This window comes from Schistocerca americana, chromosome X (assembly GCF_021461395.2).
Source record: "Schistocerca americana isolate TAMUIC-IGC-003095 chromosome X, iqSchAmer2.1, whole genome shotgun sequence".
Lineage (NCBI taxonomy): Eukaryota > Metazoa > Arthropoda > Insecta > Orthoptera > Acrididae > Schistocerca > Schistocerca americana.
Window position 1 is genome coordinate 810021179 of NC_060130.1, and position 15695 is coordinate 810036873.

Below are 15695 nucleotides of genomic sequence, written 5' to 3' on the forward strand. Positions count from 1 at the left end.
AGAGACCAGTTAAACAGTTGTGGCCTGCTTGCCTCAGGAGAGACTACAACAGCTTTATGGGACCCTCTCCCAAATGAAACAGTGCCTGCATCCAGTTCAGAAAGGTGCAAAGTCACAGTGATAAGTGGCCTCACACTGACAAGTTTAGGTAAATTTGATTATTTTGGTATCACTGAAATATTGCACGCCTTCTCAATCTGTGAAATTTCGTAAGGGTTCTTAACTTTTTTTGTCAGGCAGGGGCCAGTTAGCTCTGCAGGACCTCATTTGAAAGCTTAGCAAAATCTTCAGTCTCTTGTCTCTGCCTATCGACCATTCAATGCCTAAATTATACACAGAGTTGATACCTTAACACCTTGCATTATTCAACAAAGCACTTTCCATTAACGTACACTATATTAATATCTGTCACTGTATCAAATGTGAACGTGGTTTGAACTGAAATATCAGGTATTTCTGAAGGTAGAACCTTCAACAATCAAGCAAAATAAAAACTGTTCTCATTTAACTCATATGAATAGAACAAGCAATACACACTTTTTTAATAAACAGGTAAAGTGCACAAGCAGAATATAAACAGTCATATCTAAGAAAACTATTTACATAAATAATATCACAAAGTTTCAACAAAATTTATGTAACTATTACTGAAACATGAGCTCTTGGGTATAGATTTAAGGATACAGTTGCCCTCCTGATAAGATAACACACTGGCTCCAGCTGGTGCCACTGGCCTGCCTGACGATCGTCTTGACGGTTTAGGTGGTACGAGCAGTTTGATTAGGTCCTCTGCCTGTAACACAAATTTCTATGAAAATTGGGGTACACTATATATACATTTGACACAAATGCTCCTGATATACAGTACTGAATGGCTACTCAGCCATTAGACTACATTCTAACAAAAAAGATGCAAATATACATTGCTATCTTGCGTTCTCTTCTGTGGCCATGCATAGCTTCTGGCAAATAATGCAAAATTGATAAATTAAGAATGTTAGTTCTGGCTCAGTACCTACTCAATGCAAGATTGTTGCTGCTCTTAAATGATACAGATAGCATGCTCCACAATATTTTTAGACAAGATATACCTACTTCAGGTTTCAAGAAACTAGTGAAAGTAGCATATGAAATCGAGATAATTATATGTATTTACCAAATATAACAAAATTAACCATCAGTAATTTATGTACCAAGAGTGGTATAACAGTAAAGATGGAATTGTAAAGATCCTGTTAGGCATACGACTTTTTTCTTCCGTAAGCAACAGGAAAGCATTTTCCAAAATTGGTATCACTGATAGTTACACCTAGCCTCCATAAATCATATCTGGAGATATCGCCCAAATTATTAAAAATGGCTGCCACCAATGTTTCGACATGCAGTTCTAGTTACGAGGCTAACAACCTAAGATATTTTTTCTGTGCTTAAATTGTGAAAAAGTGCCTTCTATGCTGAGAACGTGTATGCTCTAATTTCATCATCAAATGAGTCCAAACGAACACTCAATTCTCAACTAATTTTGTTTGTTTCTGAAATATTACTCTTAGCATTCTGCAAGTTTCATTTTGTTAGGTGTGTGACAAGCCTGTTCTTATTCCAAAATATTGGCTAAATCTAGTGGTAATATTGGCTAAATCTAGTGGTCATGTCTCCTACACCTGGGAAAGTAAACTGGCAAAATTGGAGGAAGAAGCCAGCAGGTGAAGAAGAAAAACATTCTAAAGTGAAGCAGTAAGAGAGAAGCAGAGAGTATCACCAAAAGAAGAAGATAGTGCAACACTGGCAGACCAAGAATAGTAATGCAACAGGGCTGCAGAAATGAAACACTGCCATTGAGAATGAGAAAAATTTACAAGGCAGCAATGAGACACAAATGTTCATAAAATTTCTCCTCAAGCATTGGGAAAAATCAGTCCACAGAGCTAAGAAAACACTGGCAAAGTCACCCAGTAAACAGGCTAGTGGTACTACAGCAGATTCATTGCTAATTGTCACCAACAAAAACCACCCTAGAAATTCAAGAAATCTGATAACATTGCACATGATATCTGTGATGTGATTAAGGCTTTCTGTATCTGTGATATTAGGAATTCTCAATCCAATATAGGCCTACACGATATCTTACTTGTAACGTCAACTGTAGATGATGAGACTGAGGAGACTAATTTTGCAAAAACCAACAACCATCTTTGTTTAACCAGAGGACAAGGATGAACAGGTTTTGACTGATGGTATCCACATAGCGTCTGTTTTATCTGAACCAGCAGCTGGCAGGAGTGATAATTTGTTTAAGTATAGTGTTGTTTTATTTGATATTTAATGTTTGTCTATGAATGTGTCATTTGATATTAAATGCCTGTTTATGAGCGTAGCCTGGTAGAGTAATTGTGGACCACACTCAAAATCTTTTCATGAAGTATAGGTACCATCAGGTGGTTGTCTTACTAGTTTAAAGACTAAATGAGCCTTTACTCTTGTCTTATAGTTTTCTTGTGGTATGTTTCAATCCTGTTAAGCTCTATGGCAATTAATTTATTATGGACAAAGTGTCACGTGCCTAACACACATCAAGTATCTATAATAATATATAACAAGTAGTAGAAATATAGAAATAACGTTTCATTACTATGCAAGTATAATGAAAGGTTCTGGCTACCAGTAAAACAATAGACATCAAATATATAACTAAATTCCATAAGATTTTCTCGAATTGCCAAAATAATTGTTTTCCATGCCTTTTTCTCTGTCGCATGTTTAACAGAAGTAAACTAATTTATTTTACACACAAACATAAAATCTTTACTTGTCATTAGTGATTGTCCTAACTATATTAGTTGCTATAATTATTTATAAATTGAAAGGTACATAACAATTATTAAACAGCACAAGCAATGGTAAGAAACTTCAATGTGACATGTCTAATGGAAAAAATTATATATATCATTTTGAAATGCCTTGATATTGTCTCTATAGTTTATTTTTAACTGGCTTTTCCACAGTTGTATACAGGAATCATGCTCCATTTCAGCCACATTAGTGATATTTGAAAACTGACTGTGTCATACAGTTTATTTACTATTACAAAATATTTTTCCATCACATATCTCCCACTATTAATACAGATTATATCTGAAACACTGATTCCAACAAACGCTGTTTCCTTCTACTTCACAATTTTCACCCTCTACCATGTGAACATTTCATCACATGGGTTTAACTTACACAACTTTAAGATTTACTGGATTATTTGTACATAAATTTCAAATAAAACTTTAATATTATCACTGATTTCCAATTATTCTTACTTGCAGGAAATATTTTAGAAACACAAAGTAAAAGAATTACAGATATAACATACTAGTTGCAATGGGGTCCACAGCCAAAGTAAAATTGTTAGAATGACATCTGGCAGACTGGCTGCCTTAACTTTGAAAAAATCATTCTCTTATTTTGTCTTTTTCATTACTGCATAGTTTTGGCTGTGCAACAATTTTAAGTGTATGTTATAACCCATCAGACATATTTTGCTTAGTCAAATCTGTATGTTAGTCACACATTCTTAAAATGCATTCTGGTGGCTAGGCTTCAAAATAAATAAACAACAATACCAACCGTGAATTCATATTCCCTCTTACAAGAGGATATCCCGGTTTTTGGGAGAGGGCATTTCATTTACTTTAAATTATCATTATATTTGCATGCGGTATGTTACAACACTGCTGTGTAATGTGATTATTTTAAAGTCCAGCCATCCTACTGGATTTTAACAATGTATGATCAACATATATTTCAAGTATAGCGCAAATATGTCCATTTGATGGGTTACACCATAGAGAAATTTGCTATTTAGCCGAAACTGTGCAGCAGTGAAAAGGAAAAGGCAAAAGGAGATTCTATTCCAAGTTACAACAGCTCCTGGGGGCAGATTGTCATTCAAAAACTTATAAATCATCTTTTTTAAGGCTGCTACAGAAAAAAAATATCAGAAATTCTATGAACGAAACATCATCACAGGGTGGAAAAAACGTCATGCCATCTCTTCAACCAATAGTTAAAGATTTATGTATATTGTCCAGAATGAAAATTTCACTATGCAGCTGAGTGTATGCTGATATGAAACTTCCTGACAGGTTAAAACTGCATGCCAGACTGAGACTTACTCCAGGACTGCTAGTCCCGCAAGTTTTCCAGAACTTCTGTGAAGTTTGAAGACAAGGTACTGATGGAAGTAAAGCTGTGAAGACAGGTTGAGAGTCGTGCTTGGGAAGCTACGTTGGTAGAGCACTTGCCCGCAAAATGCAAAGGTCCAGAGTTAAGAGTCTCAGTCCGGCACACATTTTTAATCTGCCAGGCAGTTTCATACGTACACTATGTTTACTAACTGCTTTTTTATTTGCATTTTGGCATATTTTACACTTCTAAACCATCATATCGTATAAAAGGAAGAAACCTGCAAACAGATTGTTCTTTATCATTTCCCTTGCAATGAAAAAAGTATCAATGCCCCATAAATGAATAGTTTCTTTATTACATTTGTAAATAAAAGCTAACTAAAAACTGGACAAGTCACTCCTGGGATTCAGGCTGTTCAGGTAAGCACCCTTCACCAGCCAATGTTGTTCATCTTCCAGACAGGATTAATGATTAATTGTATTTAGCAACTTCAACCCAGTTGTAAAAGACGAGTACTAGTTATTTTATCTACAAGATAAACAGTACTGAGCTGAAAACTGAAGCAAGAAGTTCCATAAATATTAGCAATATTTCTCATTCTGTTTCTTTTTGTTGTTGAAGAAGAAGCAAGACACTTTACTAAAAGGCACAGATTGTACTAAATGAAATTTTTACAACTGTAGCCAATATTCTCAAATTACATTTCCACAAATGTGCCAACCTTTGAAGTCTACATATTTTGTGGACAAGCTCATCCAAACTAAATTGAATACCCTTCCCGCAAGCCCTAGATATCCTCTTCTAAGAACAAAATTTAATCAAAATACATTCATAAATACCTGCTGCTTGTTTGTGTGGCAATCTCCAAGGTTCTCTCTCTCTCTCTCTCTCTCTCTCTCTCTCTCTCTCTCTCTCTCTCTCTCTCACGCACGCACGCACAGAGAGAGAGAGAGAGAGAGAGAGAGAGAGAGAGAGAGAGAGAGAGAGAGAGAGAGAGAAGTACGTCAATCTGAAGAAAATCTCTATGATCAAGGGGTCAACCGCCTTTGCCAAAGACAATGACAAATTGCCAATCAAGTAAATTGAGTACCTCTGCATTTGTAATACATTCCATTCCCACTGACAAACACAAGGGAAATTCAGTCTTATAGTTATTTCAAATAATTAATATGATATGCGTTTTTGGGGGGGGGGGGGGGGCTTCTAGTAATATAACACATATTGCCACCCAAAGGAAAAAAAAAAAGTCAGAAATGCATGACACATACCCAAAGGAGTGATATACCTTACTTGAAACCCTAGTACTTTTAACATTTCGGTAAAAGTTCACTTACGATGTTGACGGCACTTCCACCGTGCACTGCAGTCAGGCTACACTACAAATCAGTCCGTCACCTCGGCCAATATTCCTCCAGTTACAGTCATTGGTTTTGCCAACTGATACCCAAACTATAATACTGGAATACAAAATAACATTCCAAGAAATCCTGTAGTAAGAGAAGGCTGGTAATTTGGACTGTTAATTGCATCAGACAAAATAAAAATAAGGTGATGGTCGTTGATCTTTTGCATCTCACTGCAAAAGGTCACTTTGATGACATTAGTCACACGTTTGTTGTTAGTGGTCATTTGTTTCTTCCTAGTGACCGCGACTGCTAAGGTTGAGAAGAGGAAACGTGTCAGTAAGATGTTTGTGCCACATGATCTGGCAACATTAATAACACCTAGTAGACAAAAACATCCTTATATTATTGTAAATATGGAGGGGAATGATTGAGGATTTACAAAAAGCTGCAGATAGCTATGGGAACACAGAATAATTTAACATACCCCAGGTTTAATACAACAAAGTCAACGAAGGAGAATCCTGCCTGTGTACAAGTGAAAACATTGGTCTATGACATTGCTCCCTGGACAACATGTAACACTATAAAGAAGGGAAGGTGACCACAAGACCTATGCACTATGGAACTAAAACCACTGGAATGCAATAATTGCCTCACAGTGGAAAAGAAAAACGATTTTACAAAAATGATTCCTCACTTATTAAATGAACATAAGCAGCGCAGCAGACTCCAGTAATTTATGAATTAAGTTGTGTCACCTACTCGGCAAAAATAGAAATCAGTAATACATGTTTGGACATAAACCTTTGATTACGTTAGTCAAGATGGTACATGCAACTTTTTTCAAATACCAGTTTTCAGTTAGGTTTTTTTCTATTGAAACAGTGAACTTTCTTGATTATTTTCTTACCCAAAACGGTCATATGAAGGATATCTGTTAGATTAGATTAGATTAGATTAATACTAGTTCCATGGATCATGAATACGATATTTCGTAATGATGTGGAACGAGTCGAATTTTCCAATACATGACATAATTAGGTTAATTTAACAACATACTTAAGTTAATATAACAACTTTATTTTTTTGTGTTTTTTGTTTTTCTTTATTTTTTATTTTTATTTTTTTTATTTTTTTTTATATATTTTTTTCTTTTTTTCTTAGTTTATATCTAAAAATTCCTCTATGGAGTAGAAGGAGTTGTCATTCAGAAATTCTTTTAATTTCTTCTTAAATACTTGGTTATCTGTCAGACTTTTGATACTATTTGGTAAGTGACCAAAGACTTTAGTGCCAGTATAATTCACCCCTTTCTGTGCCAAAGTTAGATTTAATCTTGAATAGTGAAGGTCGTCCTTTCTCCTAGTATTGTAGTTATGCACACTGCTATTACTTTTGAATTGGGTTTGGTTGTTAATAACAAATTTCATAAGAGAGTATATATACTGAGAAGCTACTGTGAATATCCCTAGATCCTTAAATAAATGTCTGCAGGATGATCTTGGGTGGACTCCAGCTATTATTCTGATTACACGCTTTTGTGCAATAAATACTTTATTCCTCAGTGATGAATTACCCCAAAATATGATGCCATATGAAAGCAATGAGTGAAAATAGGCGTAGTAAGCTAATTTACTAAAATTTTTATCACCAAAATTTGCAATGACCCTTATTGCATAAGTAGCTGAACTCAAACGTTTCAGCAGATCATCAATGTGTTTCTTCCAATTTAATCTCTCATCAATGGACACACCTAAAAATTTGGACTATTCTACCTTAGCTATATGCTTCTGATTAAGGTCTATATTTATTAATGGCATCATACCATTCACTGTACGGAACTGTATGTACTGTGTCTTATAAAAATTCAGTGAGAGTCCGTTTACAAGGAACCACTTAGTAATTTTCTGAAAGACAGTATTGACAATTTCATCAGTTAATTCTTGTTTCTCAGGTGTGATTACTATACTTGTATCATCAGCGAAGAGAACTAACTTTGCCTCTTCATGAATATAGAATGGCAAGTCATTAATATATAATAAGAACAACAAAGGACCCAAGACTGACCCTTGTGGAACCCCATTCTTGATAGTTCCCCAGTTTGAGGAATGTGCTGATCTTTGCATGTTACGAGAACTACTTATTTCAACTTTCTGCACTCTTCCAGTTAGGTACGAATTAAACCATTTGTGCACTGTCCCACTCATGCCACAATACTTGAGCTTGTCTAGCAGAATTTCATGATTTACACAATCAAAGCCTTTGAGAGATCACAAAAAATCCCAATGGGTGGTGTTCGGTTATTCAGATCATTCAAAATTTGATTAGTGAAAGCATATATGGCAATTTTTGTTGAAATACCTTTCTGGAAACCAAACTGACATTTTGTTAGTACTTCATTTTTACAGATAAGTGAAGCTACTCTTGAATACATTACTTTCTCAAAATTTTTGGATAATGCTGTTAGAAGGGAGATTGGAAGGTAATTGTTGACATCAGATCTATCCCCCTTTTTATGCAAAGGTATAACAATAGTGTATTTCAGTCTATCAGGGAAAATGCCCTGTTCCAGAGAGCTATTACACAGGTGGCTGAGAATCTTACTTATCTGTTGAGAACAAGCTTTTAGTATTTTGCTGGAAATGCCATCAATTCCATGCGAGTTTTTGCTTTTAAGCAAGTTTATTATTTTCCTAATTTCAGAGGGAGAAGTGGGTGAGATTTCAATTGTATCAAATTGCATAGGTATGGCCTCTTCCATTAACAGCCTAGCATCTTCTAATGAACACCTGGATCCTACTATATCCACAACATTTAGAAAATGATTATTAAAAATATTTTCAACTTCTGACTTTTTGTTCGTAAAGTCTTCATTCAATTTGATGGTAATACTGTCTTCCTGTGCTCTTGGTTGACCTGTTTCTCTTTTAATAATATTCCAAATTGTTTTAATTTTATTATCAGAGTTGCTGATTTCAGACATGATACACATACTCCTGGATTTTTTAATAACTTTTCTTAATATAACACAGTAGTTTTATAATTTTTGATAGTTTCTGGGTCACTACTCTTTCTTGCTGTCAGATACATTTCCCTTTTCCGGTTACAAGATATTTTTATACCCTTAGTAAGCCATGGTTTGTTACAAGGTTTCTTACGAGTATATTTAACTATTTTCTTGGGGAAGCAGTTTTCAAATGCATTTACAAAAATGTCATGAAATAAATTATGTTTTAAATTGGCATCAGGTTCACGGTACACCTCATCTCAGTCTAACTGCTGTAGGCTTTCCCTGAAATTTGCAATTGTTAAATTGTTGACTGAACGTACTACTTTGGAGGACTGTTTAGTATTGCTGAATGGAGCTATGTCATATATTGTAACTAGCTGTGCACCATGATCAGAAAGACCATTCTCAACAGGTTGAGCATTTATCTGGTTAAACTTATCTTGGTCTATAAAGAAGTTATCTATCAGTGAGCTGCTATCCTTTACCACCCGAGTAGGAAAAATCAATAACGGGTGTCAAATTGAAAGAACCGAGTAATACTTCAAGGTCATTTTTCCTATTACCCTCTTTCAGAGAATCTACATTGAAGTCCCCACAAATACTAATTTGCTTCCCCCCGTCTGACAGATAGCACAACAAGGAGTCCAAATTTTTCAGAAATAGATGAAAATTTCCTGATGGGGACCTATATACAGTTACAATTATAAATGTGCCTTTATTTAATTTAAGCTCACAGGCACATGCTTCTATATGTTTCTCTACACAAAACTTTTTTGTTTCTATACTTTTTGCACAATGATAACTTTTGACATATAACTTATTTCATTTTATTGCTACTGACCTTGCATTGAAATAAAACATGTATCAACTTTTAACTTTTTTTTGTGCGGACCCTTCCTAATTTATAAAATTCATATATGGCATTAGATGAAAAGAATTCTTCTTGTTTGTATACAAGTTTCTCATCTGTAAAAGTCTTAGCTCACATCACTGATGTATAACTTAACTCTGATTAATTCCGAATTGTGATACTCATGTCCTCTATGTACCCTCTAGTTCCTGAAGCCACTAAACTTCTCTATTACAGTAAACACAAAAATAAATAGGCCCTACATATTCTTTTTGAAAGCAATCATTACCAATAATGTGTATCATGTCCAGAGGGTGGAATTAGTTGAAACTATTATGGTCTTTGAGGTGATTAACACTGAACTCTCAGTACATGATCTACTTAAACTACAGTTCATTTGACACACTTTAAGAAAGAAGTTTCGAATTCAATAATGACAGCATCGACATCACTGTGTACTAAGCATTATATATAAATAGACAAGGAATGAGCTGGAATTGGCGTCTCAATGCTATAAGGAACCATCCCACAGTTCATCTCCATTTGCAGGTTGTGCAGATAAATATTCGGGATCAATGGGCGATAGTCGGAGTTCAATGGGATAACACTGAGAATAAACTCCCTGCTATTACATCTGGCTGTAATGAATTTCTAACTGCATATTTTTCGCAGGGCTGTCAAAATGTTTATTTTCGTTAGGATTTAACGTAACCTCGAGGTGTGTAGAAACCTAGCGTTAGCTCATTTGTAACGGGACAGGTCAAAAGAATTGGCCGCTTCAATGAAAAAACATTTTTGGTGCTCGCAAAAAAATGACATTTAGATTAAACCTGTCGTACAGTGATCTACTTCCCATTCTTCCTGCGTAGCAGCGCAGAATTGTAATCTACGTGTTGTATGCAAGTACGCATCTACAAGAAAACAAAAACCGGGGCTGTGGTACATCACAGCAGTAAATCATAAACACTGTCTAATAAAACAAATGAAAGAAAAAATGAAAATCACATCTTATGTCAACCAAAACATCAAGTAAACACGACTACCTTCAAAACAAAAATACAGTAATCAACAAAAATACAGATAACCAAGTGTATGATTCTTTGCAAATAAAGGTGTCACAACAATTCACTTTCTTCGTCTATGCTATATTTCAACGACAAAGTGCAGTCTACTTAATGCGCATATGGCAGAATTCTTACGGTCTTCCTCCTGTATTTCTCCATTTTTTACTAATGCTAGCTGCTGCCCACAACAGCGTCTGTCGAGTCACACTGTCATTTGTTTAGCGGAGCTTTAACGAATCATAGATACAAATGAAGCGCCTATATCAAAGATAATAATCTACGATCATTCCGATTTCAAAATGATATGCTATGGTTTCGTGTTCCAAGCACCATACGTCCAATGAATCCCAGTAATGTGGAACGAGAAGATTTACATACATACACATAACATATATGGTTACATACTGACCATTTACAAGTTTTTTTATTTTTTTTAAATAGGTATTTGAATTAGTAATTCCTACCCACCACCTTTTACATGATATAAAAATAGAAATTCTTCTACAGAAAAAACGCATTATCGAGGAGGAACCTTTTCAGTTAATTTTCAAATTTAACTTTGCCGTCCTTCCCGCATCTTATTTTGACGTCACTTCCGAGTGGTTGTGGACTACAACGGAACGTTCTGTGTGTTAAGGCGCGTTTACATTGATTTCGCAACATCGTTCGCGGCTAGTAATGGTCTACCAATGTTCGGAACACAAAACAGTGTTCCACGCCTGCGTCGGTAGAGATCGAAGACATATACAGGTGCTGATATATGTCAACGTGGACAGTTGAAAATGTGTGCCCCGACCGGGACTCGAACCTGGGATCTCCGGCTTACATGGCAGACGCTCTATCCATCTTCTCTCTCTCTTTTTTTTACGTTATGGTTCTTGTATTTCGTCGTAGCGGGCGTCACATGACATCCGTCATAGCTCGTTGTTGATCTTATCAGTCAGCTTTTTTTTATTACAGAGGCCAGCCAGCTCTCTTGACCGAACACGCTGAGCTATCGTGCCGGCTCAATCTGAGCCACCGAGGACACAGAGGATACTGCGACTGCAGGGACTTATCTCTGGCACGCCTCCCGCGAGACCCACATTCCCAGCTTATTGTCCCGCACTATATTCGTATTGGCCCTGCCCATTACACTCATTACTCACGGCTTTACCGATTCCCGTAAGATTTAGGGCAATGTTTGTGCACCTGCACAGAAGATGGTCAAATGGTCGGTGAGCCTTAACTATATATATGAAGATGGAATCTGTTCTTTCGAACATGTCGGAAAAAACAGAGACCATCTTCATATATAAAAAGAGATCAAAGAAACATTGTTCGTGGCCTGCTACCACTAAATTCCGCTATGCAGCGCTAGTGTTTGTTAATTGTTTCCTCTGAGTGAGTGTTTTGGTGTTTGTTTTGCTGTGAGTGTAGTAATGCGTTTATTTTATTTTCCTTCGTTTTTGTTTGAAATGGAGTGGTCACGAGACAAAATTTTCTAATTGATATCGCTCTATGAGGAAGAGGAGTGCCTGTGGATTGTACGTTGCGCAGGTTACAAAAAAATAATAAAATCAAACGTGATTCATTACAAAAAGTTGCTGTGGTGCTTGGCACCGGCAGCAGTGGTGTGGACAAAAAAATTAAATCTCTCTTGTCTCAGTACCGACGAGAGAAAAGAAAAATAGAGGACAGTAAAAAATATAGATGTGGTACTGACACACTTTACGAAACAAAGTGGTTTGGATTTAAATATCTACGTTTCCTGGATGATATCCAGGAACCAAAGGAGGCCTGAGAAACAATTGAAGAGGTAAACAAGGTTATGCTTGCATACGATTAATTTTCTTCTCTAGTACAACAATTTTAACTGTAATTATTTCGCCATGGAACAGCTCCTTGTAGGTTCACAAAATAGTTGGCAAATTCGTCGCGAATTTCCTTGGGTATTTGACAAGTTCTCCATGGTATGTTTGGGAGTGCAGTAATAGAGGATGCATTAGAATCTCGTCTCCATGCCCCTGGGATAACTTCACCTGATTGAGGACAAAAAGAATCGACGCTTCCTGGTGGGCTGTAATAACTCTTTGATGCCTAATTTCTTCTTAAAAAATTGTGCAGACACACTGCTGTCATTTTGATGGTTTGTGACTCCTGTGGTTATAATAGCATCAGTTTGCAGATGACACGAAACACTGATGCCATAATACCAAATGTGTTTTCCACACTCATCCTTGCCCTTGACAAGTAGTAGTTATAGACTCTCTCTTTTGAGCCTCTGTCGTGCCTACCTGGATACGGCTTCATGATGTTTTCCTGTACTGGGAAAGCGTCTTGTGCCGTGAATACATATGGTGGTGGCTTTGTCCCTCCAAGTAAACACTCGTGAGATGGCAAGTTCACTTTATTTTTGCGAATGAGTTCACTTATGGAGGCATTCTTGAAAAGAGTTCCATCAGAAATCCTCCCTTGGCAGCCAACGTCACTATATAAAAAGTTTAGTTTGCGTTAACTACAGCATGAAATACAATGCTAAACGACCCCTTATAGTTATAAAACTCGCTCCCACTAGCGACAGGGCACTGTAGAGCAATATGCTTGCCATCAGTTGCGCCCACGCAATGTGGGAAGTGGAGTGCCTGGCGGAACACACTTTATTTTGAACACCATTCGTGTTCAGTAGCTGGCATCTGAAACAAGTCAGTTTGGTTTCAGGTTTCGCAAGAGCTGCTTCAGCATGCAGCAGCTGAAACAGAGGAACCTGCAGAGATAGATGAAGAGAACAGTACACCACCTCCACAAAAACAAGTCGAAAGGGGGGGGGGGGGGATTGGAAGAAGCGATCCCATACTTAATGCAGCCGAAATGTTGCGTAACATTATGCAGCAGCAACATCAACACAGACAACAACAGGACTCAGCAACAGACTTCGAAAAAATTGTTGTCAATAAGTAGAAAGAGCTTCCGCCCTATGAAAGAGCAGTGGCTACAAAACGAATAAGTGATGTGCTCTTCGAGGGACTGATGACCTTAGCAGTTAAGTCCCATAAGATTTCACATTTTCACACTCTTCGAGGAAGAACTGAATGCTCTGAGGAAGAAGCAGCATACAGTAACAAACAAAGATGCAGCAGGATCATCAGCTTGAACTTCAACTGCAGATTCCCCTGTCACATTCATTTGCAGCATATCTGATTTGGATTCTGAAGAAATTGTCTTCATGGAATAATGCTAATATGTAAATAATAATATAAAAATAAACATCTAATCAATTAAATACGTCGCAACTTGGCAAGAACAGTGACACAACTCAAAAATGCAATATTTGAGAAAATACTTTTAAAGAATTGTATGATACTTATAGTGAAGGAGTATAAGCTTCTTTTAGATTTCAAGTAAGTATTTAATGGCAGTATATTTTGTTATATTACATACAAAAGTAATACTGTAATTGTATCCATATTTTTCAGTGACATAAACTCAAAACTGCCATTTTCGAGTTGTGTCACTTCTCTTGCTGGGGTATGTGTTTCAGTACTGTTAACATAACTTAATACCTTTACATAATCCTTCAACCAAAGCTTCAGAAACTTCCAGAACTATTTGAGATATGGCTGGCCTTGAAATGAGAAAATAAATATGTAAGGCTTTGATAGGGGTCTCCTGATGCCAGAAAACGAAGAGTAAAAGCAAGTCTTCGCTTTACAGGCTTTTCTGAAATTTGTGTCTTCTTTTTTAAACAACTGGTCCTATAATATTCAACACTATTTTAGATTATGACGGCGACATCCTAGTGAAGTTACGAAAGCCAGAAACGTCTTAAAAATTCAGTCAGAAAGGATGTCATTCCCACCATGTCTTCTATTGTATGTTTTGGTCCACCAACGACAACTACGTCGTTTTCTTCGTCTGTTCATTTCATTAAGCACTAAATTTCATTAATTCTTCCTCTTCACTTGACATACCATATCTCTTGATGTGAATACACAAAGTAAAAATGTTCGTATCAGTTCACCATAGCAGACTACGCGAATATGTAGAAATGTTAGTCGCTAGTGTAAACGGGAATGCAAACAATGAACAATGTTGCCAACATGTTGATGGAACAAGTTGCACACAATGTTGCGAACAAAAACATGTTCTGAGCTCAGTGTAAACGTGCCTGTAGACTTCCTGAAGAAATAGCAGATACTTTTCACTCTAACTCGATTCGACCAAGGATCTCGATCAGTCGACAAGTGTGCAGCATGTTTGCATGCACGTCATTTTGACGTCACTTCCGAGTGCTTCTGGACCACAACATTGTGTGTTATGCTTTTGTATATAATTGGAAAATATGTGATAAAAACTTTGCTGGCAGCATTGTCCATCCACGTTTGTGCTAAAATAATCATAATGTGGAATAATTAGTGTATTTTTTCCGGTACCATAATCTGGGGTTTACTTTGACCCTTTTTCAGGCAACTTTGGTCAACTTTTCCTGTTAAGAATGGTCTGTCTGATCATGATGCAAAGCTAGTTACAGTTTGTGATATAGCTCCATACAGTACTGCAAAACAGATCAAAATAGTGCTTTCAATTAACAATTTAACAATTGAAAATTTTAGGGAAACCTTGCAACAGCTAGACTGGGATGAGGTATACAGGGAACCTGATGCTAATTTAAAATTTAACCTATTTCGTGATACCTTTGTGAGTATATTTGAAAACAGCTTCCCTAAGAAAACAGTGACATATAATTGTCAGAAACCATGTAAAACCCATGACTTACTAAAGTGATAAAAATATCCTGTAAACAGAAAAGAGAAATGTATCTTGTAGCTAGGAGGAGTAATGATCCCGAAACAGTGATGCATTATAAAAACTACTACACTGTATTAAGAAAATTTATTAAAAAAGTACAGAAGTATGTGCATTATGTCTGAGATTAGCACGTCTGATAGTAAAATTAAAACAATTTGGAATATTGTTAAAAGGGAAACAGGGCAACCAAGAGTACAGGAAGACTGTATTTCTATCAAACTCAATGAAAAATTTGTTAACAAGAAGTCAGAAGTAGAAAACACCTTTAATAATCAATTTGATGAAGCTGAAATACGACCCACCTCTTCTACTGAAATAAGGAAAATAATAAATTCACTCAAATGTAAAAGCTCATATGGCATTTAAAACAGAGTCCTAAAAGCTTGTTCCCAACAAATAAGTAGGATTCTCAGGCACATATGTAGTAGATCATGAAACAGGGCATTTTTCCAGATAGACTG

General features: G+C 36.3%; 1 protein-coding gene across 7 annotated transcripts in view; it reads right to left on the reverse strand.

Moving 5' to 3' along the window:
- LOC124555723 (membrane-associated tyrosine- and threonine-specific cdc2-inhibitory kinase) overlaps nucleotides 1–10662 on the reverse strand; it is a 177025-nt gene extending 166363 nt beyond the window's left edge. For all 7 annotated transcript variants that reach the window (XM_047129739.1, XM_047129741.1, XM_047129738.1 and 4 more), the window contains exons 1-2: nucleotides 10582–10662; nucleotides 685–793 (exon numbers count right to left, since the gene is read on the reverse strand). In XM_047129739.1, the coding sequence (XP_046985695.1) occupies nucleotides 685–793; nucleotides 10582–10605 (133 nt within the window). In that variant the 5' untranslated portion in view covers nucleotides 10606–10662. The remainder of the gene's footprint in view (nucleotides 1–684; nucleotides 794–10581) is intronic.
- Between the last annotated feature and the right edge of the window lie 5033 nt (nucleotides 10663–15695).